At 43.7% G+C, this 12153-nt stretch overlaps 1 protein-coding gene across 1 annotated transcript in view; it reads right to left on the reverse strand.

Moving 5' to 3' along the window:
• Positions 1-994: 994 nt before the first annotated feature.
• LOC129813108 (UV radiation resistance-associated gene protein-like) overlaps positions 995-12153 on the reverse strand; it is a 55398-nt gene continuing 44239 nt past the window's right edge. Inside the window, exon 8 of the mRNA XM_055865295.1 lies at positions 995-1226. Coding sequence (XP_055721270.1) covers positions 1032-1226 — 195 coding nt within the window. The 3' untranslated portion in view covers positions 995-1031. The remainder of the gene's footprint in view (positions 1227-12153) is intronic.

Here is a 12153-nt window from a genome sequence, read left to right on the forward strand (position 1 = left end):
TACCATACCCTGCTGTTAAAAAAATACAATAACAGACTGGTCAGACAAAACAGGAGAGGACGAAGGAGGGACACGGAGAGAGGGACACGGATGGGTCTGCCAGAAGTGAAAGCTTTGAAAGTCACTCGGACACAAGGAGTGGAGGGTCAACATGATCTGGCCCCAGGTCCATCAGAGACACAACCTCTCAAGAATAAAATGGAAGCTCATTCGATGTGCCTTCCCTAATTGCTCATATTCCTCCTATGTCTAGCAGGTGCCATTTTTTATGTAACAAAATGTATGAATGCATATACTATGTACAGGACAGCTGTGTACATACTTACAAGATGTGATTAACTTAATTTAATTATCTAAGCCACCTGGATAATCCCATATATCTACAGTATATGAGCCAAGACATTAATATCAATGCCATACAAGTATATATGTACTGTTCTGTGCGTATGCATGTGTGAACATGTCTGTGCGTGCCCATCATGGTGGTGGTGTTGAATATGAACTCAGCTAGGTTTTTTATTTCCCTGCGGACATAACGGATAAGGAGCAGTAAACATGCCAGTAAAACAAACCCACCCATCCCAGACATGATACAGCCGGCAGTAATTCTGTTATTGAACCCATATAATTGACTCAACGACGCCATAAAACGCTAACGGGTTACATTACCGGCCCTGGTAGAACAACTTGGCTGGCAAGCACAGAAAAGTCTCTGTCTGAGAGTGTCGCACGGCCAGGAGGAAAACTGTCACTGCAGTGGAGTGACTCAGAGACTCCAGCCAGTCAACAGTGAAAGAGGTTTCCTGTGTGTGAGGTGCTGTACTGTACTCTACTGTACTGTAACGGTCTGGAGTGGAACATGCAGTAAAATAAGTAGTCAAAGAACAGCAGTTGGCTGACCTTCAGCATACCAGTGTCGTAGGATCTATCAGAGGTAGTGCACTACACACAATACTAGGGTGCCGTTTAGGCCAACCCCAGTGTAAGGTACATAACAGGAGTACAATCCCATATGGACCCCAGTCCCCACACTATACGCAATTTGAAATTGTAATTTCTCGTGGCTTGGAAATGCCAGTCAACTCCAAATACCCCTTACCTTTCTTCTGAAGCTGTGCTCTCTCCTTCTGCCGCAGGTCTATCTCCCGGCCCAGCACCTTCCTCTGTCTCTCCAGCTCACCTCGTAGCATCCCGAGACGCAGCTGCATACACTCCCGCTCCTTCTTCTGCAGAGAGAGAGCGAAGAAAGGAGAGAGATGTGGAGAGGAGAAAATGAAAAATAAACAGAGAGAGTGAGAAAGAAAGAAAAAGAAAGAGAGTATATATGTTTCACCACAGCAAGTGCTTTTCATTATTCCAGCTCAACACCATATCCCCATTTGGTCTCTCAGAACAAGCCACACAATCTAGGGCCAATCCCATAACAAACTCATTCAATACGCCTCTCATAACCCATTATACACTGTCAATACTGGATGGATGAAGACAAGTGGGGCCTCAAACAAGGTCTTTCAAAAGAACCCCTCCAAAAACCCTCACGAGAGAAATTGGAGATCCTCATACAGAGGGCAAAAGCGAGTTAACCCCTTCATGTCCATAACGGAAATGTATAATTTCCTTTGGTACACTTGTTCTCTGAGCTAACTGATGGACAAATCAGGAAAAAATGATTCTTCAATTGGCCAAATGTTTGTCTACAACACAAGTTTATGATACTGTACTATATTTAGTCTTTGGACATATTTTATGAATCAAGTCATGTGAATACATGTTCAAATGATCAGATCTTAATCATTTGTGGTAAAAACCCAAAAGTACGTGGACACCCCTTCAAAATTAGTGGATTTGGCTATTTCAGCTACACCCGTTGCTGACAGGTGTATAAAATCGAGCACATAGACATCTCCATAGACAAACATTGGCAGTAGAATGGCCTTACTGAAGAGCTCAGTGACTTTCAAAGTGGTACCGTCATAGGATGCCACCTTTCCATCAAGTTAGTTTGTCAGATTTCAGCCCTGCTAGAGCTACCCCAGTCAACTGTAAGTGCTGTTATTGTGAGGTGGAAACGTATAGGAGCAACAACTGCTCAGCCGCGAAGTGGTAGGCCACACAAGCTCACAGAACGGGACCGCCGAGTGCTGAAGCGCGTAAAAATCATCTGTCCTCGGTTGCACCACTCAATACCAAGTTCCAAACTGCCACTGGAAGCAATGTCAGCACAATAACTGTTCGTCAGGAGCTTCATGAAATGGGTTTCCAGTGACACACAAACCTAAGATCACCATGCACAATGCCAAGTGTCAGCTGGAGTGGTGTAAAACTCGCCGCCATTGAACTTGGTAATGCGTTCTCTGGGGTGATGAATCACGCTTCACCATCTGGCAGTCCGACGAGTGAATCTGAGTTTGGCGGATGCCAGGAGAACGCCATCTGCCGCAATGCATTGTGGCAACTGTAAAGTTTGGTGGAGGAGGAATAATGGTCTGGGGCTGTTTTTCATGGTCTAGGATGGGCCCTTAGTTCCAGTGAAGGGAAATCTTAATGCACCAGCATACAATTACATTTTAGCGATTCTGTGGTTCCAACCGTGTGGCAACAGTTTGCGGAAGGCCCTTTCTTGTTTCAGCAAGACAATGCCCCCATGCACAAAGCGAGGTCCATCTAGAAATTGTTTGTCGAGATCGGTGTGGAGGAACTTGACTGGCCTGCACAGTGCACTGACCTCATCCCAATCGAACACCTTTGGGATGAATCAGAACGCCGACTGCGAGCCAGGCCTAATCGCCCAACATCAGTGCCCGACCTAACTAATGCTTGTGGCTGAATGGAAGTCCCCGCTGCAATGTTCCAACATCCAGTGGAAAGCCTTCCCAGAAGAGTGGGGGACCAACTCCATATTAACGTCCATGTTTTTGGAATGAGATGTTCGACGAGCAGGAGTCCACATATCTGATCATGTATTGTGTATTGTGTGTGTGTGTGTGTGTGTGTGTGTGTGTGTGTGTGTGTGTGTGTGTGTGTGTGTGTGTGTGTGTGTGTGTGTGTGTGTGTGTGTGTGTGTGTGTGTGTGTGTGTGTGATGCGTGCGCATCAAAACTATGAAAAAACACATATGGAATCATGTAACCAAAAAACTGTTAAACAAATCAAAATATATTTTATATTTGAGATTCTTCAAAGTATCCTCCCTTTGCTTTGCACGCTCTTGGCATTCTCTCAACCAGATTCATGAGGTAGTCACCTGGAATGGATTTCAATGAACAGATGTGCCTTGTTAAAGGTTAATTTGTGGAATTTCTTTCCTTCTGAATGCGTTTTAAGCCAAGGTAGGGTTGGTATACAGAAGATAGCACTATTTGGTAACAGACCAAGTCCATATTATGGCAAGAACAGCTCAAATAAGCAAAGAGAAACAACAGTCCATCATTACTTTAAGACATGAAGGTCAGTCAATACAGAAAATATCAAGACCATAGAAAGTTCAGTCGCAAAACCCATCAAGCGCTATGATGAAACTGCCTGTCATGAGGACCGCCACAGGAAAGGAAGACCCAGAGTTACCTCTGCTGCAGTTACAGTTAACTGCACCTCAGAAATTGCAGCCCAAATAAATGCTTCACAGAGTTCAAGTAACAGACACATCTCAACATTAACTGCTCAGAGACTGTGAATCAGGCCTTCATGGTCGAACTGCTGCAAAGAAACCACTACTAAAGGACACCAATAAAAAGAACAGACTTGCTTGGGCCAAGAAACACAAGCAATGGGCATTAGACCAGTGGAAATCTGTCCTTTGGTCTGATTAGTCCAAATGTGCAATTTTTGGTTCTTTCTTTGTCAGAAACAGAGCTGGTGAATGGATGATCTCCGCATGTGTGATTCCCACAATGAAGCATGAAGGAGGTGTTATGGTGTGGGGGTGCTTTGCTGGTGACATTGTCTGTGATTTTTTTAAGAATTCAAGGCACACTTAACCAGCATGGCTACCACAGCATTCTGCAGCGATATGCCATCACACCTGGCTTGCGCTTAGTGGGAATATCATTTGTTTTTCAACAGGACAATGACCCAAAACACACCTCCAGGCTGTGTAAGGGCTATTTGACCAAGAAGGAGAGTGATGGAGTGCTGCATCAGATGACCTGGCCTCCACAATCATCCGACCTCAACCCAATTGAGATGGTTTGGGATGAGTTGGACCGCAGAGTGAAGGAAAAGCAGCCAACAAGTGCTTAGCATATATGGGAACTCCTTCAAGACAGTTGGAAAAACATTCCAGGTGAAGCTTGTTGAGAGTATGCCAAGAGTGTACAAAGCTGTCATCAGGGCAAAGGGTGGCTACTTGAAGAATCTCAAATCTAAAATATATTTTGATTTGTTTAACACTTTTTTGGCTACTACATAATCCCATGTGTTATTTCATAGTTTTGATGTCTTCACTATTATTCTACAATGTAGAAAATTGTACAGATAGAGAAAAACCCTTGAATGGGTAGGTGTTCTAAAACCTTTTGACCGGTAGTGTATATATCAACAATTCTAAATAAATCCACACACACTGTCTCTCACACACACCACTAGAGAATATGCGGTATAAGCAAATCCAATGCAAGTCAATAGAGACTTATGATATATATATTGCCTGGACCAAAATTTCAATATACACATTTTTGCAAATGTATTAAAAATAAAAACACCAGATTTACATAAGTATTCAAAACCTCTGCTATGAGACTTGAAATTGAGCTCAGGTGCATCCTGTTTCCATTGATCATCCTTGAGATGTTTCCACAATTTGATTGGGGTCTACCTGTGGCAAATTCAATTGATTGGACATGATTTGGAAAGGCACACACTTGTCCATATAAGGTCCCACAGTTGACAGTGCAAGACAGTGCAAGAGCAAAAATCAAGCTATGAGATCGAAAGAATTGTCCGTAGAGCTCAGAGACAGGATTGTGTTAAGGCACAGATCTGGGGAGGGGTACCAAAACATTTCTGCAGCATTGAAGGTTCCAGGAACACAGTGGCCTTCTTAATCCTTAAATTTAAGAAGTTTGGAACCACTAAGACTCTTCCTGGAGCTGGCCGCCCGGCCAAACTGAGCAATCGGGGGAGAAGGGCCTTGGTCAGGGAGGTGACCAAGAACTCGATGGTCGATCTGACAGAGCTCCAGAGTTCCTCTGTGGAGATGAAGGAACATCCAAGAAGGACAACCATCTCTGCAGCGCTCCACCAATCAGGCCTTTATGGTAGAGTGGTCGGGCGGAAGCCACTCCTAAGTAAATGGAACATGACCACCCGCTTGGAGTTGCCAAAAGGCATCTAAAGGAACCACAGTCCATGAGAAACAAGATTCTCTGGTCTGATGAAACCAAGATTGAACTCTTTGGCCTGAATGCCAAGAATCACGTCTGGAGGAAACCTGGCACCATCCCTACGGTGAAGCATGGTGGTGGCAGCATCATGCGGTTGGGATGTTTTTCAGCGACAGGGAGACTCGTCAGGATCGAGGGAAAGATTAACAGAGCAAAGTACAGAGAGATGCTTGATGAAAACCTGCTCCAGAGCGCTCAGGACCTCAGACTGTGGTGGAGTGCCTTGTAAATGACTTCTATGCGCGCTTCTAGCCAGAGTTCCTCTGTCCAATGTCTGTGTTCTTTTGCCCATCTTAATTTTGTATTTTTTTTGGCCAGTCTGATATGGCTTTTTCTTTGCAACTCTGCCTAGAAGGCCAGCATCTCGGAGTCGTCTCTTCACTGTTGACGTTGAGACTGGTGTTTTGAGGGTACTATTTAATGAAGCTGCCAGTAGTGGACTTGTGAGGCGTCTGTTTCTTAAACTAGACACTCTAATGTACTTGTCCTCTTGCTCAGTTGTGCACTGGGGCCTCCACTCCTCTTTCTATTCTAGATAGAGCCAGTTTGCCCTGTTCTGTGAAGGGAGTAGTACGAGATCTTCGGTTTATTGGCAATTTCTCGCATGGAATAGCTTTCATTTCTCAGAACAAGAATAGATTGACGAGTTTTAGAAGAAAGGTCTTTGTTTCTGGCCATTTTGAGCCTGTAATCGAACCTACAAATGATGGGGAAAAAAGGGTTTTCTAATGATCAATTAGCTAATCCAAGTTTATCATTTTAAAAAGGCTAACACAACGTGCCATTGGAACACAGGAGTGCTGGTTGCTGATAATGGGCCTCTGTAGATTTTCCTTATTTTTTTTTTATCTGACGTTTCCAGCTACAGTAGTCATTTACAACATTAATAATGTCTACACTGTATTTCTGATCAATTTGATGTTATTTTAAATGGACAAAAACTTTTCCCTTTCCTTTCAAAAACAAGGACATTTCTAAGTGACCTCAAACTTTTGAATGGTAGTGTATATACCAACAATTATTAAGATCTGAACATGTTTAAGATATGAGAAAGAGGGAAAACTCTGAAATTACTCACACTCCAGTCTCCATTGACTTGCATTTGCTTATACTGCATGTAGTCTAGGGGTGAGTGTGTGAAAGAGAATGTGTGGATTTCTTTGTATATATCATTTGAACAAGTATTCACATGACTTGATTCATAAAATGTGTCCAAAGACTAAATATAGTACGATACAGAAACAGGTCAAATAATACTATATGCTTTTAAACAATTTATTTCTGAAATGCATTTCAAAATACATATGTGACTCGTTTCAGGAAACTAGGTGTATGTCACGGGTCACTACTTCACAGTAGTGGCAGAAATCCCTTCTGGAACATGTGAACTTTCATGTGCCTTAATAACAGACCTGTATGACATCTGTAAATACGAATACAATTGTTAAATTACAAGCCTAGTTGGTTTAGCCACAGAAAAGGTCAGCAACCTTCCCGCTAGCCATGATTGGCTGAGATAATGAGTGGGCTGAACATGCCGAGAGATGAGTACGGATTGGTCTGCCATATAGCACGCTTCTGTCTCTTTGAGCTGGTCAGTAAGTGTAGGTAATCCTGTCTAATGCAGCTTTTTTTTATGTATTGTGTAGTAGAACTGTGTAAGTGTTGATCTCCACTTTCTGGAGGACCGAGTTTTGAAATCAGTGGAATTACAGTATGATAGCTAAGGAGATGGAGAAAACACCTGACTCCAGATTACATCTTCAAACTAAGGACAACCATGGCATCCGTGATAGGAAGAAGCGTCCATCTGTGATGTAAGATAGTCTAGCTCGCTACATTTTCAGATATTACACTTTTCTAATTTTGACAGAGTCGTTTTCATTTCAAGTTAAAGTATACTGTTAGCTAGCTAGCTAATATTACGTGTATGATCTTATTATTTGTATCTCAAAGCCATTTGCTTTGCTAGTTATATCCTAATTTTAGCTAGCTAACATTGAACCTGGTTGGTTAACTACCTGCATATTCATGCAGGGTAGTAGTGTCATGAGTTGGGATTATGGCTCATTGTTTACCTAGCTAGCTACATGTCTTAACAAAAGACCACTATGCAAGTATCCTTTTCAATAGAATGTCACTGCGACAACTGTTGATAGACGTAGCTGGTAAATTTGCTCTACTCAGATTTCAGAGCACTCTCGTCTTAACTGACAAATTAACGCTCAACACCCGCTGAATATGGCCGGTGTCAGTAAACGTTGCCAAAAAAAAGAGTAAATTGTTGCCAGCAGCACAGTTGCAGTCACCAACGCACGGGATAACATAAAAACAGCCTAACCAGCTCTACTAAGGCGAGAAAATGGTCAGTGAGCTGTTCTTTCATTTGTGTCTGGAAGTCGCTAGCAAGCTTGCCAACATTAATCAGTTAGCTTGGGTGCTTGACTGTTGTTGTTTAGACAGTACGCTCAGATAAACTCTTAAAGAGATGGGTGGGGCTAAAGCTTAAAAGGGTGTGAACGATGCTGAATGGGTGTAGTCAAAGAAGAGCTCCCCAGTAGGTACCAAAACATTCAAAGGCCATTTTCTCAAAAGTGAGGTTACAAGTTTATCAACTTTCAAAGTAGAATAACTTTCCCGTTGTTTCTCAAATGCAGTGTATTATATACCATTTTGTAGCTCTTTATCCAATGTAAAAAAAACACTTTCAAATTTTGCTACATAAGACAGAACCAAGGCAGTCGATCACATTTACAAAAAAATGTATACATTTTCTCAAAATCCCAACTTAGATTGTCATTATCTATCATACTTCCAGTGTCGATCTTAAAAATCTTCAATGTGGCCTGTGTAGACACTTGGACTAACCTACTATGTTGACACCAATGTCATGCAATTACACCATATGGAATTTGTCCTGTGGTGCATTTTGATATTGTACTAAATACAATTCAAGGACGTGAATGGGTTTGAGGTCACTGCCAAGCGAGAGAGAGAACACTGCACTAACTGGCGTAAAGGACCCGTGTGTTATCTGATAGAAGTGGGTGGGCTTCATTCTGGGGTTCATTCTGGGACTGACATTGTGGCTGAACCCTCTAAGGCCTGGAGCGGGGCTCACTACAGCCAGGAGAGGAGAGGCCGGGCCTTTAGCTGCCTTGTCTTGACTGGACCTTCCTCACTTCTGCCCTTTTCTCTCAGACCAGGGGTCTTCAACCTTGCCCATGGACCTCCACCCAGGCAAACTGGAGACCCACGGACCCCCATCATATGTTCACAAGTCTTGTCTTGTCATTAAATTAATAATAATTGCAGGGAGAAGTAATCAACATTTAAATGATTAGATTTGGTAGATAATTTTCATTATTTTGACCTCCCTACATTGTAATTGGAAGAGGAAGTGTAAACACTAATATAGCCTATTATCTGAAAAAGGGAACTCAAAACACATTTTTGCTAATAGCAGCTATTTAGCTGGTTAAACAAAGGTTATCCATGTTTTGGCAAACATGTACTGTACTGTACGAGGAGAAGATGAGAGAGCACCAACATCACCTGTTCACTAATTTATCAGCTGCAGACGAGCCAATGGAGTTGGTGGGGGAGGGGGGGGCGTAGAGTTAGTCATTATATTGCAGTCCTATCTGAGGCCAGGCCAGGTAGATGACGATGAGTCCATGATGAGTGCTGAACTGAACCAAACACTTCTCTTCCCTGGCTGGCAGACAGCTGGCTGTAGATTGATCATGGGACTGCGGGGCACAGGGGTGACGGAGGGGGCTGCGCCAGTGAAACATTAGATTCTGATTACATCGGAGTGGACAGAGAGACTGAATCCTGCTGTGGTATTCACCACACAGCCTGAAGTCACAGTTTATCACCATATCAAACACTTCAGACTGTCAGAGCAGTAGGAGAGAAGCTGAGCTGTGTGTTTAGGTGTGTGTGTGTCCAGATGGCTTCCAAATGGTCTCGCTTGGAGAGGGGGAGGAAGGGGCATATGAGAAATGATCATGAGAGACGCGAGGACTGGAGGTTCTCAAACTAGTGTGGGGGTGACAAGATAAATGTGCTACCATGTCAGAAATAGTACAGCATCAGCATAGCAACCTTTAGGGGTGGGGAGAAGGTGGTGCAGGGTCACACACACAGGGCTAGCATCAACACCAGATGACATCTAGCTCACCACATGCCCCGTCGCCTGGGTATACCTGGATAGAGCCATTAGTATATGCAAGTCATTAGTCAACATCTCCAGCCACCACAGGGTGCCTCCCTATCAGGCCCCAACACCATCCCCTAACATCTCACTCTGTCTGGGGTTCACTTAAGGCCTGTTGGGAGGCCCCCTCCAGCCCTAGATGTACTACCCCCCAAATGAAGAACAGCACTTGCTCTTTCGCAGGGCACAAAGTTGGAAAGATTAGAGGAGAAAGAGGGATGGAAGGATGGAGAGATAGAGCTTGTCCTCCAACTCAAACCCATTTTGATTCCTCTGATCAGTATCATAATCCACCGCCAAGAAGGAGGCTAATGAAGACCAGAGAGAGAGAGTAAGCTGACTGAGCATCTCCCTCCTCTTCCAGTCTGGCTGCTTGATATGATCATCCCAGTCAGTCCTGCATTCTTCTATCCTCTGACCCACCAGGAATTTTAACCTTGTTATTTAGAGAGAGCATTTATTTTGCCAGTTGCCTGCAGCTGTGTGTGGTATCATCACACACACAGGCAGACACGTACACGCACGCAGGCACAAATGCAGGCACGCACACGGACGGACACACACAAATGGCGATCGCAGCCAGGATCAGTTAATGCTGATACGCCTCTTATCAAGGTCTTCTGAGGCTTTTTTTAGGAAAACAGAGGGTGTCAGTCACTCAGACAGGCTAGATAGAGCCCCCATCTCCCGGAGTGTCAGAACCCATATGTAGTGCAGGAATGCTGCAGCTCGCGTGTTAACCACCACCAACTACAGCCCTCCTCTAGCCTTTTGCCAAATGCCAGAGTTGACAGGTAGGCTGTGGCCGGTGTGTGTGATGTATGTAGTGCTTGCGCGGGTGCGTGTGTTTGCGTGCATGCATGCGTGGGTGTGTCTGTGCGCATGTGTGTGTGTGTGCCTTACAGCCACAGCGCTGTGTATTGCTTGTCTGAAGGTCCCCGGACATCAAACAGCCAGTTGGTCAGCTGAGTCAACAGCGACAGAGGCATAACCTGGCCGTAACCCTGGAGATCAATGGCAGAGTGTGGGTGAGAGGGTGAAAGGGCCACGCTGGGCCGTGGTGGTGGGCTCCACTCCACACCCTTTGATCCCACACAGACGTGAGGTGGGGTGGGCAGACTGAGGGAGAGAGAGATACTAACAGGGAGAGCACTCATAAACAGAGAGGGGAGACCCAGAGTAAGACACACACAATGCTCCCCTCTTTCGAAACCAATAACTCAGTGGGATCATTTTAAAAGGATCTGTCTCAGCTACAGTACACAGAGAGAGCAGCGGTGGCTGATCTAAAGGAGATAGAACATGATTTATTAGCTGAGGTGAACTCTAAAAGGCTTTGGAATGTTTCATTGAGGGGAAGTATCAGCCAAAAGGCCTTTTCAAATGGGAACATTGTGCTGTAGTGTGTGTGTGTGTGTCTTCATCATCTGATTGACTGAGGTGCTAGTAAGTAGTCAGTTTAGTTCAGTGGTAAAGAACACAGCACTCAGATAGCAACAGGCTGAGAGAGAAGGGGACAACTGAGGTATGTAGGTGAACAACAACAAGAAACTGTTGGAGCAGTCTCCTCTGACTGCCTCTACACTCATATCCTACAGACAGGGTGTCCGTGATGACAGCCACGCATGCACATGCACACACACACGAATACATGAGCACACACATTCATAGTCAAACACACTCATACATACGGTGCCTTCAGAAAGTATTCATAACCCTGGACTTATTCCATTTTGTTGTGTTACATCCGTATTCTTTTTTCCTCTCACCCTTCTACACACAATACCCCATAATGACAAAGTGAAAACATATTCTTAGAAATGTTTGCACATTAATTGAAAATGAAAAACAGAAACATCTCATTTACATAAGTATTCCCACCCCTGAGTCAATACATGTTAGAATCACATTTGGCAGCGATTGTACAATATTTGACCATTATTCTGTTCAAAATTATTCAAGCTCTGTCAAATTGTTTAATTTTTTTTAACATGAAATACCCCTGAAAAAATGAACAATTACAAGCATACCCATAACATCATGCAGCCACCACTATGCTTTAAAATATGGAGAGTGAGATAAGATAAAGATATGGAGAGTGAGATAAGATAAAGATAACACTTTGTATTCAGGACATCCAGTTCATGTCTTTGCAGTACTACTTTAGTGCCTTGTTGCAAACAGGATGCATGTTTTGTAAAACGTTTTTATTCTGTACAGGCTTCCTTCTTTTCACTCTGTCAAGTGGCTTAGTATTGTGGAGTAACTACAGTGTTGTTGAGCCATCTTCAGTTTTCTAATCGCAGCCATTAAACTCTGTAATTGTTAAAGACACCATTGGCCTCATGGTGAAATCCCTGAGCGGCTTCATTCTCTAAGGCAACTGAGTTAGGAAGGACGCCTGTATCTTTGTAGTGACTGAGTGTATTGATACACCATCCAAAGTGCAATTAATAATTCCACATTGCTCAAAGGGATATTCTTTTTTATTTATTGTTACCTATCTACAAATAGGCGCACTTCTTTGCGAGGCATTGGAAAACCTCCCTGG

The sequence above is a fragment of the Salvelinus fontinalis genome, chromosome 2 (genome assembly GCF_029448725.1).
Source record: "Salvelinus fontinalis isolate EN_2023a chromosome 2, ASM2944872v1, whole genome shotgun sequence".
Lineage (NCBI taxonomy): Eukaryota > Metazoa > Chordata > Actinopteri > Salmoniformes > Salmonidae > Salvelinus > Salvelinus fontinalis.